Source organism: Suillus subalutaceus (genome assembly GCF_016647625.1).
Source record: "Suillus subalutaceus strain FC151 chromosome Unknown DFJ58scaffold_1, whole genome shotgun sequence".
Classification (NCBI taxonomy): domain Eukaryota; kingdom Fungi; phylum Basidiomycota; class Agaricomycetes; order Boletales; family Suillaceae; genus Suillus; species Suillus subalutaceus.
In genome coordinates, this window is record NW_024540250.1 from 862034 (window position 1) to 877101 (window position 15068).

The 15068-nt window shown below is 47.3% G+C and overlaps 6 protein-coding genes across 6 annotated transcripts; 2 read left to right on the forward strand and 4 right to left on the reverse strand.

Annotated features, from left to right (window-relative positions):
• Positions 1-4061: 4061 nt before the first annotated feature.
• Positions 4062-4890, reverse strand: DFJ58DRAFT_10919 (uncharacterized protein). Its single transcript, XM_041378655.1, has 2 exons — positions 4249-4890; positions 4062-4195 (listed from the first exon to the last, which is right to left on the reverse strand). Coding segments are annotated over exons 1-2 (519 nt in total). The 5' UTR covers positions 4767-4890; the 3' UTR covers positions 4062-4194.
• A 690-nt stretch (positions 4891-5580) lies between these two features.
• DFJ58DRAFT_712563 (MFS multidrug-resistance DHA1 sub-family) lies at positions 5581-7376 on the forward strand (the record flags this gene model as incomplete). Its single annotated transcript, XM_041383869.1, has 9 exons — positions 5581-5742; positions 5803-5868; positions 5924-6084; positions 6145-6279; positions 6331-6501; positions 6532-6576; positions 6630-6985; positions 7011-7067; positions 7120-7376. The coding sequence occupies 9 exons, from the start codon at positions 5581-5583 to the stop codon at positions 7374-7376; spliced, it is 1410 nt and encodes a 469-aa protein (XP_041251384.1).
• An 865-nt stretch (positions 7377-8241) lies between these two features.
• DFJ58DRAFT_753198 (uncharacterized protein) lies at positions 8242-11407 on the reverse strand. The gene is made up of 8 exons (XM_041387903.1): positions 10804-11407; positions 10103-10750; positions 9789-10052; positions 9421-9747; positions 9167-9370; positions 8969-9120; positions 8787-8915; positions 8242-8736 (listed from the first exon to the last, which is right to left on the reverse strand). Exons 1-8 carry the CDS (start codon positions 11377-11379, stop codon positions 8466-8468), a joined length of 2571 nt encoding a protein of 856 aa, XP_041251385.1. The 5' UTR covers positions 11380-11407; the 3' UTR covers positions 8242-8465.
• A 314-nt stretch (positions 11408-11721) lies between these two features.
• On the reverse strand, positions 11722-12505 carry DFJ58DRAFT_10999 (uncharacterized protein). Its single transcript, XM_041378663.1, has 6 exons — positions 12311-12505; positions 12194-12260; positions 12073-12141; positions 11967-12022; positions 11888-11914; positions 11722-11837 (listed from the first exon to the last, which is right to left on the reverse strand). The coding sequence occupies exons 1-6, from the start codon at positions 12388-12390 to the stop codon at positions 11777-11779; spliced, it is 360 nt and encodes a 119-aa protein (XP_041251386.1). The 5' UTR covers positions 12391-12505; the 3' UTR covers positions 11722-11776.
• A 102-nt stretch (positions 12506-12607) lies between these two features.
• On the forward strand, positions 12608-13524 carry DFJ58DRAFT_753206 (uncharacterized protein). The gene is made up of 3 exons (XM_041387904.1): positions 12608-12905; positions 12960-13135; positions 13190-13524. The coding sequence occupies exons 1-3, from the start codon at positions 12786-12788 to the stop codon at positions 13350-13352; spliced, it is 459 nt and encodes a 152-aa protein (XP_041251387.1). The 5' UTR covers positions 12608-12785; the 3' UTR covers positions 13353-13524.
• A 296-nt stretch (positions 13525-13820) lies between these two features.
• On the reverse strand, positions 13821-14714 carry DFJ58DRAFT_740513 (uncharacterized protein). The gene is made up of 4 exons (XM_041387090.1): positions 14363-14714; positions 14162-14316; positions 14056-14110; positions 13821-13991 (listed from the first exon to the last, which is right to left on the reverse strand). The coding sequence occupies exons 1-4, from the start codon at positions 14477-14479 to the stop codon at positions 13935-13937; spliced, it is 384 nt and encodes a 127-aa protein (XP_041251388.1). The 5' UTR covers positions 14480-14714; the 3' UTR covers positions 13821-13934.
• Positions 14715-15068: the final 354 nt, after the last annotated feature.

Consider the following 15068-nt stretch of genomic DNA (forward strand, 5'->3'; position numbering starts at 1 on the left):
GTCCCGTAGGGTTTACTCAAGGTTGACCAAAAGAATACGATGCGGCGTCGGCTCGGAGGAATAAGCCATTTTTTAATCGAGTACTTACTACTTTCCAAATTCCTCGTCCAATGTCATACATTGTTCCACTGCCCAATTTCACGCATGATGATCAAGGTGTCAAATTTGGTCCTAGGACCTACATTGTATTATTATGGACAATTTCTTCTTCGACGTCGCCGACAGCATATTCCACGAATCGGTTTTCTTGGCTGCGAATACATTTCATGATGAACAACAGCAACAACCAGTATCTAGTACACCACAACCTGTGAAATGTATTGGCTATGGTTCAAGACAGCATTGAGTTGGATTTCGAACGGGGGTGACCTTAGAACCGGGATGGTGTGAAGAGAAGAGAGAAAGGTTGAAGAGAAGACTGCGAGGATGCAGGAACAGAAGTGATGTTTTTGATTTGTCGGAATCCGTGAGCACGGAAGGGCGCTCATGCAAGGGCGGATGCTCCAATTCTCCACTTGTTCTGAGAACTCAGCCTGTCTCGCTTCATTAAACGACACACCAATATAACACTTTGCGAAGTACTTGGCTCGTGTGAGAGGGATAGGGCAGGACTCGTCACTCGCCTCTTGCACCCTGAAAATTTGAGTAGGCAATTCGTAACGATATCCGAAAGCGTTCGGGGCAGTAAATGAATTGTACGCAGGTTTTCCGGAGACCCTGGAACAAGTGAAGAAGGCGCAGCTCTGAGTTCTCGATCATATGTCATGCATCATAAGAAATTGTCTCTCGAAAGCTGGAAGCCTGAAACTTTTGAAGTGCTGTTATGGTTGTAACCGAGTCGAGCCCGACTCGGACTCCATCCTCGAAAAAAATACATTCACGTGACTCAAGTCAGTTATAAGCAAATTGGGTAATACCCCTAATCTTGTAGATCTATCCTAACGATGCACAAAAACAAGTTGAGCGTGGATTTTTCGCCGCGGGATACCATATTGACTGAGATGTTGCAGTCGCTTTGTCGGATATTCGTGAGTTGAGGTTTGCCTTAGAACACACGCGTTAGTCTCGGAGTAAATCTCCTTGAATTAATGATCGAGTCCCCAAGTTCGTGGGGACTCACTCACACTTGATTGAAGGGTTGCAAAATACGAAACTGAAAGACTCAAGAGTAGGAGTGTATTGTGAACAATCAGGGACTCGAAAACTGAAGGGAAGTAGACTGAGCTTAAGGGTGTTAGAGGCTCGAAAGTGACAATTATTTCATTTGAATTCGGTTCATGTTATTGTTAGAATTTGATTGCAATTGTCATATAAAATAATAAATGATTAACAGAGGGAACTACTCATCGAGTACATCACTCGCATGGCAAGATGGAGAGTCCATAAATATTAAGCATAAATCAAATAAACCATGTCTCAGACACAGGAAACAAGGTCAAGCGGCACTGAAGTATCGTATGTAGCTAATCGATAGTAGTATGTGTGGTGGAGGCTGTACAATGGTCGAGCCTTGTGCAAATACGGTGGCGCCGTTTTAAGGCGATGGGTGGTGCAATATTGTTCTCCTTCTCTCTACTCCTCCGGGTCTTTTTCTTTCTAGGGGAAGGCGGCTGCGCTATGACAGGCATGTTTGGTTCAGCCTGACTTATTGCTGGGCTTGAGGCTGGCTCTGCTACGGGTGGGAATGCCGAGTCGGAGCGCTCAGAAATGTTGGAGTCCTGTTGACGCTGCAGAAGCCATTTCAGGCGTGGTGGAAGATGATTGGTGGGCATAAGCCTTATGGTGGCATTGTCGTTGATTCGGATCACCTTTCCAGGTAGAGTCATTATGGAGAGTAGTGTGAGGACAAGGTAGTAGTAAGTAAATGTTTGTTCTGCGATGCAGCGTTCAGTGGGGTGAGCTTAGTAGCTACCTTGCAGACCCGCATCATTTAAAGATTATTTAGAGCTGTGGATGCACCATTGTGTGGTTGTCTTCAAATACCCACGACGCAATTGCGACGCTAGATTCAACAATGTCATGAATGGTATCAATCGCCATATCTGTGAAGACCTGTGGATTGATCATGGTGGTAAGAACGATGGAAACCGAACAACGACGGTCAATGCGTAAGCACATTGCGACCACTGGCATTGACCACCGTGAAGGTCAATGGATGATCCGCCAGCTTATGCAGGCAATGCATGGACGAGAACACGAACAGCGTATCAGCATACGGACCGGAAGTCCCAATCCTAGGTTACAAGAATGACACATCTCATCAGCCGCTGAACGTCCTGTGGGATATACTCAAGGTTGACCATAGGAACATGATGCCGCATCGACTTGGAGAATTGAGCCATGATTATAAAGAATTTTTCCAATTCCTCGGTCGATCTACCATGTATTATTCCACTGCCCATGAGCACGATGGTTTTCCAGGATCCACGAGCATTGAGGAGCACTATGATATGCAAGGGTGGATGCTCGAACCCACTCCTTCTCCACTAGTTCAGACTTTATTTTGTCTCGAAGTTCACAGAACGACACACCAGGATGACGCTCTGCGAAGTACTTGGCTCATATGAGATTCAGAACTACCGTGACAGCGAGAAAAGACACGGAGGACTCACCTTCTCAAAAAAAAGTCAAGTTGCTAATTCGTGACTGTGTCAGCAGTTTATAAGAATCGCACACAGGTTTTCTTGAATCTCGAAACCAGTGGGAAAAGAGAGGCTCCAGTCATAGGCCATGCATGTTAGGAAATTTTCTACTGAAACTTCTGAAGTGCTGAACCTCGAATCCGATGAGCTCGTCTACCTCTGAATCACGTGCCATCACCAATTTGGGTGATACCCCTAATCTTGTCTTCTGCCAAGACGAGTGCGAAGTTTGCGCAAGACTCTTACTTTAACGAGGCCTCGACTATCCTCCATGGCATCCAGAGCCGGACATCAATCTCCCATAGGAATGTCAGCCCAAAGGAATAAGGATTGAGATGTTGGCATGATCACTTCACATATGGCAGGTTTAGCGTGTTGTTCAACATCTGTCTCGATCCTAGTGACTCCCTTCATCAATCACACGGGGTAGCAAATCATTTTCGACAAGTACAAGTATATCGTGAAGAGACTGCCACATTCCCACATGATGAAAACCCTGGGTCGCTCTTATCAAACTTGCTGATGCAGCAAAATGTTATTCACAAGGTTTTCGGACGTACCATAATTAAGTAGGCAGCATTCCTTTAATCGACATTCTTCATTTGTAAAGTGGCACCGACCCTCATGGCAATACGGTCAAGCATGAATTCCAGGCAACATCCAAGGAATGGGCATACCTCGTTCTTCCAGAGGGTGCCTGTTGTTATGAACTCCGCAATCATCGTAAGTTCTTGGAGGAAGTCGTGGACAATGCAGAATGTTGGTTCGACTTTGCTAGGAATCATTCTCAATCGGAAATCGAGAATATCTTTTATACCTAATCACCGGAAGCCACAAGACTACCTCCTGGAGTCATGCAACATATGGTGATGCAACAAAGACCATGAAAGCCCTACCACGGGGGATGATACCCTGCAAAATCAAACAGTATTCCTTCAGGGGTTAAACTTAGCATCAGAAAGGCCCGCTCTGTCTCTTTACTAGTCCTACAAAGGTGTCATACATACCTAGCTCTTTGTTCGACGGTAGTATTCTGAGTTGTGTGCGCAAAGAACGTCGGCTAGGCGCTCACGAAGTATGGTCATGGTTCAAGCGGCTCCGGGGAAGTGATAGGAAAGCAGAACAAGAGCATCATAACGGTGAGACTTAACAATCATATCCGTACATAAGCCGCGACTTATTGTCTAGCCAAAGAGCCGCACGGTAGGGTCCCGATGCCCGTGCTTAGAAGAGCATGGAGATTCATGGTCAAGAGCTGGAATTGGAGGTGTTGAGCACGCCACCTGCAAGCATTTGTGCGGCAACATGAGAAGTCCACGAGCACCGACCAAGTAAGTCATGTTTCAGACATGGGTATCAGGGGCAAGCGATCGAAACGCTTGCACGCACCATCGCGAGACGATGCAACTAAGCTTTGTCCGAAAAGATATTCAGCGACGTACATTTCCCGACACGATTACATTAGCGCCTGCGCTTGTACACCTACGATTCCCTTAATAGTCTGCCCTTGAGATTTCACTTTCTAATCCTTCTATAGTACAACGAAAACCTATCTGTGACATGACATCAGCCTCCCGTACTATTGAAAAAGGAATAAAATGCTAACCAATATTCCATCTTGCAGTCATCTTGCGGTTGAAGAAGTTGAGTAGGACCATGCGCGCCAGGAGGGTCGACTAGAGCTGACATCTCCCAATCTTGGGAGAGGTGCTCCGACGCGTGGCTATCGCCCCCATAACTACAAGCCATTACTGCATTGTTCTGTGAATGACCAACGACCGATTTCCCATTCGTCGCAATGGTAATCTTTCGCCTCAATGGTACTATGGCGCGCATACTAGGCGGTATGGCAGAGGACGGGACGGCAGGCGTGTCAGTTTCATATCGAGCATCTCGAGATCTCTTTTTCTGGCTTCGTGAGGCCTCCACTGTGCCCGGAGGGCAAGCTGAGACAGAGCTCTGGTAAGATGAATCTGAATTTGCTGGTTTTGGAGAGGAAGTCTTGAGCCTGAGAGTGAGCTTGGGGCCAAGACGCACAACATGGTCAAACGACATTGTGAACAGTGGCGTGAGGACAAGGGGTAGTGAAGGAGTGTTCAGTGGGATGAAGTTGATAGCTACCATGCAGACCCGCGTCCTTTAAATGAGTTGGAGCTGTGGACAGACCATTTTGTGGTTATCTTCAACACCCACAAGGGCCTGTGGATTATCATAGTGGAAGAAACGACGAAAGGCCCGCTTATGGAAGTGAATAATAACTATGGACTTGAAAGGAACATTAATGCGACCAAATATTGGGATTAACCACGGTAACGAGCCAGTAAATTCTGCCAGTGCAGACAATATAGACGATGGACAGAGTATCAGTAAGTACTGTACTAGTTTTAACATACGTTATCAGGTATAGTGCCTGGTCAACGTACGTGGCCCATCTGTAGACGTAATTTTAATGTAACAGGACTTTCAACATCACATGCTGTAGCACCAACGTCGTAACCGATGGCTACCAAGTCCTCAAACGTTGTCGATTTGAGCTTTTTTTCATATCACCTCGTGTGGGCACGGACCTTGAGACCGTGCGCGTGAGGGTCAGCCTTTGAAGGCTAGCCAGCTCCGAGAGGCTGGCATAAGCCCGGGCCTGAGATCCTCTAGGCGACAGTGCGGGGTGCTGGCCACAGGCGGCTATACGGGGCCGCATGCTAGGAGGTGCCTGCTTTTATGTCCACCGTCACTGATCTGAGAGAACGCAGGTTCTATCGCCGCCTCAACACGTGTTGAAGTTCAAGTTCTGAATCGTAGCTTGTGCGTTCTCAATATATTTCAATTCACCCTAAATAGCACTTTCTTGTTACGGTGCCACCAGCAGTGGATAAGGCTAATTTTAAACTGGCATAGAGACAGCTGTCGCGCAATCGCCTCTTCTCCCTCTCCTATCACCATGATGGTGCGGCAGTCGGATGACGAGGAGACACCTTTTCTACAACGACAGGAGCAGCCGACGACTAGGACACCTCTGCCCTGGGACCAATTATGGATTATACTGTTGTCGCAGCTGTCAGACCCTCTTGCCTTTCAGACCCTTACCCCGTTTATTCCCCAAGTGAGTATAGTATTCCCTTTGCTTAGTCTTGAATCTGACCACAATCGGAACTTTGTCAAGCTCATTAGAGACATTGGAGTGATTCATGGAGACGAATCCAAGGTCGGTTACTATGTCGGCATCCTTGTAAGCTTGTCTTCATCGTTCCTGCCCCTTCGTTCTTTTCTGATATTCTCTCAAGCAATCATCATACTATGCAGTTCATGCACTGACTATTTTTCATTGGGGCCAACTGTCTGACCACATTGGGCGGAAGCCTGTAATACTGACATCTCTATTAGCACTTTCTGTTTCGATGTTTTCATTTGGGCTGTCGAAGACCTTCCTTGGTCTGGTGGTTAGGTCAGCGTGTTTAATATAAAATACTAGCTATGACCGTCGATTACTGATATTCTTGACCAGTCGTACTGTCTGCGGAGCATTTGATGCGAGCAGTAGTGTCATCGAGAGCATGGTGATGGACATCACTGACGCAACCAATATGCCCAAGGCATACAGTTATATGCCAGTCCCGTGGATGGTCGGAGCCGTAATTGGGTAGGCATAGTGCAGTACACTTACTCTCGCACTGATGTTCACGGTATCTAGACCACTCATTGGGGGATCGCTCTCCCGACCAGCAGACAGATTTCCTGACATCTTTGGGCGATCAGAACTCCTTAAAACCTATCCATATCTCCTGCCATGCTCTATACCGGCAATTTTTGTATCAGTAGTTTGGATAGTCACGTATTTCCGTCTTAAAGAGGTGAGTGTGATGTTGAAAACACATATTTGGATCACACTAAGTGTGGTAACAAGAGTGCCCCTACCAGGACACCACTTTGGGAGCTAGTCAAAAGAGGATGCTCCCGACAGTCATACGCACAGCATCGCCACCCGTCGAGCAATGTGCCAGTTAATCCTGGAGAAGTTCAATCAAAGCCGCTTCCGCTGCGCGCCTTGTTGACGCCGAGAGTTTCCGCCGTAACAGCAAGTAATGCCACTATGGGCCTGTTTCGCATTGCGTTTAATTCGGTCCTACCTATTTTCTATGCAACACCGATCGAACGTGGCGGTCTTTCCCTTGACCCTCCTCGCATCGGCGTTATACTTGCGGCATCAAGTGCCGCACAGGTCATATTCCAACTGGTTTTCTTCGCTCGTTTACATGATCACTTCGGTGCAGGAGCTATCTATATAACTGGCATTAGTTCCAGCATACCCACCGTCATTTTATTTCCAGTGATCAATATTCTGGCTCGTAGCCCATGGGATAGGTTGGGCAGTGTGGCTGTGTGTTGCCATCCAGCATGCGCTGACGATCAGCCTGATCATGTGCTACCGTATGCAAATCCAGCACTTTATGCGTTCTACTGAACTGAGAAGAACCCATAGCCTGCTTAGCATTATTCGTCAGAGCATCTGCTCCCAATCGTGCATCGCTCGGAGCAACCAATGGAATCGTCCAGATGTTTAACACAGGAGCAAGGATCATTGCCCCAGCGTCTGCGGCTTCTGTCTTCTCTTATTCGATGCAGGAAGGGCATGATGCGTGGTTGATATACTACTTCATGATGGCGATTGCATTTCTCGCAGTAGGTGCTTCTCAATTGCTTCCCCGAAATCCTAGTGTATGGGAAGATCACCAATAGCGAACGACAGCATGTTATCTGTTTACAGCCATGTCAATGCATCTTCCGGGTATGAAAACGCAGTAGTCAAGCAGAGACATTTCGTTGTTGGTAACTTAACACTGAAGATGGAGTCGCGAATGGTATGTAATTCGTCGTGTTCCTCCGACGCTATATCAATCCTGACTCATATCTGCGACCGCGGCTCTCCCAAGCGACTCGGACTGAGATATCTCCAGTGATTGAAAGTCTTAATCGTGTTTTCTGGATGCTCGTCATTGCAAACATGACACACTGATTCCGTCGTTTGCCGCGTAGAGAGGTGGATTGCACGAAAACTCTCGAGTCCAGAGAACATGCTCCTTAAATCACTGAGTTTTGCACTGTCATGCCTGCTTGAAAATTATATGCACTCCTGTGCTGGACGTTTACATTAGACTGCAGCCAGGGCCTAACCTAACGCGGACCTGTCCTTGCTTCCATGTCGAACGCAAAATGGCTATTTCTTTTGGCTTAGTAGTGGGGAAATATTTCTGGCGCTGGCCTCAGTCATACAAGCTGCATTATCTTTTTCAGCTCTTGAGTCTTCGGGTACGCACCCTCATGGGCGAATGGAAGGGGGATTTGACGAAGTTGATATCCTGGTTAGACCGGAGCGTGTGGGTGAGGTGTAAACCTGCTTGCAGTGTTGAAGTAAATCGACGAGTTACTTAAATGTGAAATGGCTGATCTCCTGTCGTAGGATATACTACTGCTTGAAGAGTAGAGTTTTTCTTGGCTTTCGAAGTTGTCGATGAGAGCTATGCTGCACTATTTCAAGCCCGGGATAGTGCATCATTGTGGCCTGATCCCAACATGTGGTAATGGAAGAGACCACAGCCCAAGTGCATCAGACGGCTGGAGCCATATGATTTTTAGGGTCATGGTTCAGAAGTACTGCTAGCATATACGCGTGACTGGACTCCTCCTAAACTCGTACATCAGTAATTACTAAGGTCGTAACTAGATATTGCCTCAGCTTGAATATCACCATCAAAAATTTCCCGAGGCCACCGCTTTCACCAGGAATCCGATTCCAAGATACGAAGATCCTTCTCCACAGTCGGGAATTCATAGTGCTGGCATGGATCGCGTTTCGCCAATCAGGCCTTTATGTCCATCAATCTGAGCCTTCATAAGTTCCATCCTTGCTCTCATCTCCCCCATCTCGTCTTTTAGATCAGCGTTTTCCTCCCTTAATCTGGCGTTGGCTACAGCAAGCTCCGACTTCTCTTCCATAAATGCTGCTATCTCAGCTTCGGGAAGGCGTCGGGAGGCATCACATCTCTTTTGAAGTAGAGAAAGACGGGCCTCTAGTGTCTGGTTTTGTCGTCGATGGCTCCTACAACAATGTTTTGTTCAGGATGCATGCAAAGCAAATGAAATTCGTACCGAGCATCCTCACTCATTTGTTCGACTGTCTTCTGATAGCTCTCCAGATGCAGCTCCACCTGCTTGAATTGCGTTCTTAGCTGTTGGAGCTCTTCAGCCCGATCATTGAACTTCTGGAAGTCTGCATCCCTATAAACAAGTCAGCGAACATCATAGCGGAACCTTATGTGAAGAAGTCGAACCAGAGACGTTGCATGCGAATGTGCTGCTCAATCTGTCGCTCATAGTCCCTCAGACGGTCGACCTTGTGCTGGGTTTCCTTCCTCTGAGTCTGGAGCTCAAATACTTGCTTTACTGCATCCGCGAGCAATTGTCCTTGAGCAGCAAAAAGAGCCTAGGTAAGAATTAGTATATAATCGTGATGTCGAATGAAGTTCTACCTGAGCTTCTTTCTCCGCCGTCCGTAGCGAGGCAGCTTCAGAGACCCATCCCTTCTTTTCCTCCCGAAACTCTTTCAGCTTGTTCTGCAGCTCGGTATTCCAATCAGCATATTTGTTTTTGGCAGATGATGATTGTTCCCTGTGATCCCTCAGCTGGCGATCTAACCGCTGGACCTCGGCCCTGTAGTGACGTAACTTGTTGAACTATTGCATGATGATCAGTAAGTTAAATAATTTGAGTACAGGAGACACACCAGCCCTTGTTGCTCAACTTCTGCATTTTTGGACAAAATCCGATCTTGGTAAAGGCGTCCAATGTGTTTCACGTTCTCCCGCGAAAGCCAAAGCTCGAAGTTTAGTTCATTTCGCAGAAGTAGGACTTCACGCTGGAGACCAGAAATTGCCTGTGCAACGTGAGATGGAAGTTGTTCATTGTAAGTATTTGGCTCTGACGGCATATTGAAAGCGCGCTTTGTCGGAGAATTGCTCCCTGTAGGGAACAACAGGGATGACCAGGCGGCTGTTGGGGTTTCGATCTCCACATCCAGATTGGATTTGAGTGCAACGATGCCGTGATCATGCTTTCCAGTGAGACGCGGGGTTTTGCAGCTGGCAGTTCTACATAGCGAGGGTGAGGCGTTGGTGCCGTTGAAGTATCTCCGTCAAATATGGTGGTTAACTCGAAGAGCGATGGCTCAGCAGCAGCCGACGCGATGTCAGCGTAGAACTGCTTGCTGCCTAGAGCTGTGTTCCGCACGTCAAGCATCATGCACTCGCTCGCGATGCGAGAGACACTGTAATTCGCCCACGTATCGGGTTCTGTCAACTCTTTTGCCCAATCTCCCCATATGACTCTTGCATTGACGATTCTTCCTCGTAAAAGAGACTGCAAGCTCCATTCAGTTCTAAGAATCAAAATAAATGGCCATTGCGCACCTCTGATTTGCTCCTTATGTTGTCCTCATCGAGTGCATCTTCCCAACTAATAGAGAAGGGCGATTCATAGCGCCTATCGTTAATATACGCTGAGGGGCCACGTAGGAAGCGGAGTAAGTTACATGGGAAAAGATAGTAGAGGCAAGAAAAAATAATCCCAGGTGGTGGGGCAGAAGATGGGGCATTAAACATGAGCTCCAGCCTTTCCCAGCCGAGCTCAGGTCGTAAGGGCAGATTAGAGGATGCAGTGAATTCGTTATACGCTGATGCTTGTGTATCGCCAGTCGCAGAACTTTCGTCTGTATCCTCCGCCCCCTCAAATACTGGTTTAGGAACGGATCTTTCCTTCCAGCATATAATTCTTGCAAGAATTGCAAGAAGACGAGGGAGCATCATCTTCAGCTTTTCACATGCTTTAACAGCAAAGATAGGGAGAAGCTTGACTATGACAGTCAATCCAATGGTGCACACCGTCGAAGAATTGTCCAGCAGTAACGAGTTGAGGAGACTATCTAACAAAGGATGGTCGGCGAATGCTGTTGCAAGGGACTGGAACGACGGCTCTGAAGTGTATCGATTGAGCAGGATCAATAGTTGCAGACGCGATGACGGTGTTGCAAAAGAGTAGTTTATTGCAGACATGAAATCCTAAGCACATCCTTCAGCACGTCTGGATGAGACAAACTGCATCTGTCGAATACCTGAGGCCGACGCAACCCAGACTTCACGAGGACGTCTTCTAGATTGAACTTCCACAGCGATCTTTTCTCCCTCTGTTCCTGATCGAGTTCGGCCCACTCCAGCAAGTCATCACCAGATCCTTCATTGTATACGTCCAAAACATAAAGGTCAAGGAGGCGACGTCGGAACTCTGCCACCTTCTCATGATACTTCTCGTCTGTTCCATCTGCTGCTGAGATAATCAGTTCCTTGGCGTGATTGACAGCCAGAGTGGAGAGCCGTGGTTCTCGCAAGGCGGGACGAAGGACTAGGTCAAACCATGTAGAGATGAGCGAAATTGATGTTAACAAGGGGCGCAGACGGCATAGGATGGCCAGCAGCACTTCAGTATGCTGGAGGGAATTGTGGGTAATTGTATCGCTGTGGAGTGATTGGAGTTCCTCTTCCAGTCGGAAGAGTAAAACATCTGACTCTTTAGATGCAGCACATTCACGGACAAATTCGTCTACAGCCTGGAGAGCCTGTTCCAGTCGCGCATCGTCTTGGGCCTCTTCTAATGTTATGCGGACCTGGTGGGACAGAGCTGTTATCGACATAAGCAGAATGAGCTCTGAGAGATCAGGGTTTGTAGCTTTACATAAACGTCACACCGAACAAGCGCCCACAGCTCCTCCCACCCGACTTCAAATCGTTACACGTCTAGTCTTGATAGTAATACAAATTGTATGCCAGCAGTCAAATTTCCAATACAATACTTGCACGATCTCACTTCTGAATTTGTGTTTCTTCCGGTTTGCACGTTATACCTGTACCACTCGCCTCCCATTGATCCGCTTTGTTATCTACCGCGGCAAATAACCTTCACGCAACTTCTTCTTCGCTGATGGCGAAATCCCAGAGCGCTCATCCCGGCGATGGATGGCCTCGTCGCTGGGCGAGTTAACACCAGTGTAAGACATCATAAGGTGAGGGGGGTCCAAGCGGCAGCTAAGATTAGGGCGACTGCAGCATAGACACTTTATGCCACTCGAGTACTTGGAACAACATCCTTCGTCTAACAGAGGGGTTAATGAAATGATTCTCATGTGCACTACCAAAGCTTACCCCGAGGCAAAGAATTCCGCTTTCCACCTGGCAGATGCATGAATCAAATGGAGGGGGTGATATTGGCCTGATGACAAACCTCGTGCTTGTGTGAGTGCTAATACTTCTTCTCTTCTTTGGGGAGCGACTTAAAATCTGCACAACAATTAGTAGCGAACACATCGTTGCCTGAATGCCACCGTCACCTGTCCAGACACGATATACTCGATGCTGATCAACCTAGCATCGGGTGTGTTGGAGTCGTAGATCGGGCACTAATTAACGATAAATGAAACGGATCATCAGACGTATTCAAAGTGTCCTCACCTGATGAAAATCCTTCGAGCGGTGACTGCAAAAATGGTGGGACTCCACATGCCGTGTATGGCCGTGTCTGAAATATGTTCAGGAGGAAGAAATTCGACGTGCAAGTGATGTATGCACGCGTCTATGTGGAATGGGCCAAAATGCTGTTGAATATTATTGTCAATAGGGGTGAAGGTCATCATTGCCGCCTCAGCCATGTCACTTAGTAGAGCTGTCCACAGCCCAGCCCACCATATCTACATCGAACAACAAACACCCCTATGTTGAAGAAATCTTGGATGCAGGCATGGTACTTGAAACTCCGCATCAAAATTGCCGAATGGATGCCGTGCATTGGGTGTTGGAGCACCGTCACGGTTACTGGGCCTTAGTACACATCGGAGGTTTGGACATTTTACCTCTTGCAAAATTTCAATCAAAAGCAAATCTAGACCTATAGTAGATTGCATTTAGAATGTGATCTCACTAGTGGCAAAATGTGGTAAAATGTCGAAACCCCCCAGGGTGTTATACTTCAAGTTGACTGCCGTCAATGGTCATTCGTTCTTCTTCCATCAACTGAACACTCAGGCACAGGCCAATCCTCCTCAACATGTCTCTCGTCTCTCATCACTACAAGATTATAGCAGCTGACTCAGGGAAGTGTCTCATGCTTCCCAGCGCCACTGGCACAGTCACGGCTAAGCACTATACCGGGGCGACAAATGAGCAGGTGCGTACCACAATGTAATCGGTTGCTGGGACTCCATATCGAATGCCCGCAAAGTGGAACATTCAGGTGGAGGGGACGGCAGCTACAGGCCCTTATACGATTGAAAACATTGGATATAATGACCGTCCACTTGCCACTTATTCCGCCGCCTGTAGCGAAGGCGATAACGTTGTTGGTAAGCAGGCTGACACGGAGTGGAAAATCGTCGATAACGGAAATATAACCAAATCGTGAGCCTCCATGCTGCTGCACACTGTGATTTCCTACTGAGAAAACGTTCACAGAATCTGCATCCTCAACTATGCATGGACCGTCGATGGCAGTAAGGTACGTGACCTGTCTGGAGCTGGATTGCACTTATCTGTATATTGTCCTGATTCACAGGTGACCTTGTTCTTGCGAGATAGTGCAGATTCTCGTCAAAGGTTCACATTCGAGCAGATCTGACTGACCTGTGTCCTTGTCTTGCGTATTAGAAGGATACATGATTTGCCGATCATTTTCATTTTATTTGCGTGTTTGTCACAGAATGGAACAGATCTAGATGTCAGAATACGATAAACCAGACAACTATCCCCTCCCAAAATGTGTACTAGTATTAGTAAACACTTTCGGTGAATCTGTGTGCAAACATATCAATGAAATATTTGTTTAATGTGATGGTCAAACATTTCTGTCGGGTACGAAGCAGATGACCGGGCATGGGAATAAGAACAGACGAGCACATACTAGTAAGAGAGGTGCGCGCATCATACACGATAGGTGGTCATGCATCGGGAAACAAATAATATGGAGAAGCAAAGGTGGGCAGAGGCACCCAATAGGTTATCGATCGATCAATCGCGATTGAGCTGCAGGCACTTTTTAGTAACGAGTCAATCTGCCGACTCATTTGGCGTTCCACTTTTCGAAGAATCCCAGCAACGATATTTATCACGGCAGCTCTCATACAAACTAACGTACATTTCACAAAACAGCAGGCAGTCATAATCTTTGCATCGTACTAGAGGCTTCACTTCCGCGAGTAACTCACTCAACATTGAACTGCTGCGCAACACTCTGGAGCTGTGTGCCAGTCAGTGTCACCTGTTTGTCACAAAGAACGCAGTTAGCTGGCGTCCAGCCACAAACAATAAGGATTATCACATGCCTGGTCATTGGAACCGACGGCCCACGCATTAGAAGAGTTACTTCCTAGCTGGATTCTATTCACTATGTCAATCATGCATTCGCGGAAACACAGTGCAAACACCTACGAGTAGACACCACTGTTCGGTACGAGGGCCCACTCCGTGGACAAAGTGTTACCACTGACCGACGCAGCGGATTGTCCATTAGAGTACGCATAGGTAGTCAAGTTGTAGCCGGTGTTAGTAATAGTCCAGTTGTTCCCGGAGGGTTGGAAGTTCCACTAAGCGACCGTGAGTCGAGGAAAACAACTACGGCGCGGTACGTACGGTCTGGTTTGTAGCCCCAGTAGCGGTCGCAGCAGTGACGGTGCCGTTTTGGCTGAGCAACGTCAGGTACTTCCCGGAGGAAGTCTTGATCTTGTGGTAACCAGCAGAGATAGACATGTTGAATATTGAAGAGATGTGTTCTTGGAAGTGCCAGTTGAACAACTGAAGAGAAAGCAAGCACAGAGAGATATTATATATCTTCTTGAATGAAGCTCAGCTCAAAATTTGGAAGTCAATGAGCATGAGCGATTTGAGAGGCTCCTAACGATGTGGTATCTATAAGATTGTTATACTGGCTGTCAATCTAGACTGGTGACCAGCCCCAGATCTATGAGGCAAGCCGTCAATAGCGGCTTGCCTCGTAGAGGGGCTGGTCACCAGTCTACTGTCAGTCACGCGCTCAGTGATGCTAACTTTGGAAAAAAAAATGGAGTTGTACGTACCAGCTCTCAGGCAAGGTTTAACTTCTCATGGTCAGGTTGAACGGGAATGAGGCTAGCGCCCTATGAGCGACTGTGAGGATTCATGGAATTAAGTCACGGCGTGTCACGCTACTGTGAATGTGAATATTAGAATAGCTCTGGCCCGGATGCGTAGCAGTAAGATGGTAAATATTTTTGAGAAAGAAGCGCAATATTAATATTGGATCTGCGGTGGTGAATTTGAATTCGTCGATCATTAATGCTGCAAATGTCGAGTGCGGGTA

Excerpts from the sequence above, each read along its gene's own strand:
- DFJ58DRAFT_10919 (XM_041378655.1), bottom strand. The coding sequence starts at position 4,766 with ATGGTAGCTATCAACTTCATCCCACTGAACACTCCTTCACTACCCCTT.
- DFJ58DRAFT_753206 (XM_041387904.1), top strand. The coding sequence starts at position 12,786 with ATGTCTCTCGTCTCTCATCACTACAAGATTATAGCAGCTGACTCAGGG. Across the intron at positions 12,906-12,959 it reads CCGGGGCGACAAATGAGCAG|TGGAACATTCAGGTGGAGGG; the intron begins GTGCGTACCACA and ends ATGCCCGCAAAG. Across the intron at positions 13,136-13,189 it reads AACGGAAATATAACCAAATC|AATCTGCATCCTCAACTATG; the intron begins GTGAGCCTCCAT and ends AAACGTTCACAG.
- DFJ58DRAFT_753198 (XM_041387903.1), bottom strand. The coding sequence starts at position 11,379 with ATGTCGATAACAGCTCTGTCCCACCAGGTCCGCATAACATTAGAAGAG. Across the intron at positions 10,053-10,102 it reads ACATAAGGAGCAAATCAGAG|TCTCTTTTACGAGGAAGAAT; the intron begins GTGCGCAATGGC and ends TGGAGCTTGCAG. Across the intron at positions 9,748-9,788 it reads CAACGCCTCACCCTCGCTAT|CATGATCACGGCATCGTTGC; the intron begins GTAGAACTGCCA and ends CTCACTGGAAAG.
- DFJ58DRAFT_10999 (XM_041378663.1), bottom strand. The coding sequence starts at position 12,390 with ATGGCTGAGGCGGCAATGATGACCTTCACCCCTATTGACAATAATATT. Across the intron at positions 12,261-12,310 it reads GGCCCATTCCACATAGACGC|ACACGGCCATACACGGCATG; the intron begins GTGCATACATCA and ends AACATATTTCAG. Across the intron at positions 12,023-12,072 it reads AGTATATCGTGTCTGGACAG|ATTTTAAGTCGCTCCCCAAA; the intron begins GTGACGGTGGCA and ends ATTGTTGTGCAG.
- DFJ58DRAFT_740513 (XM_041387090.1), bottom strand. The coding sequence starts at position 14,479 with ATGTCTATCTCTGCTGGTTACCACAAGATCAAGACTTCCTCCGGGAAG. Across the intron at positions 14,317-14,362 it reads CTGGGGCTACAAACCAGACC|TGGAACTTCCAACCCTCCGG; the intron begins GTACGTACCGCG and ends ACGGTCGCTTAG. Across the intron at positions 13,992-14,055 it reads CCGTCGGTTCCAATGACCAG|GTGACACTGACTGGCACACA; the intron begins GCATGTGATAAT and ends TGTGACAAACAG.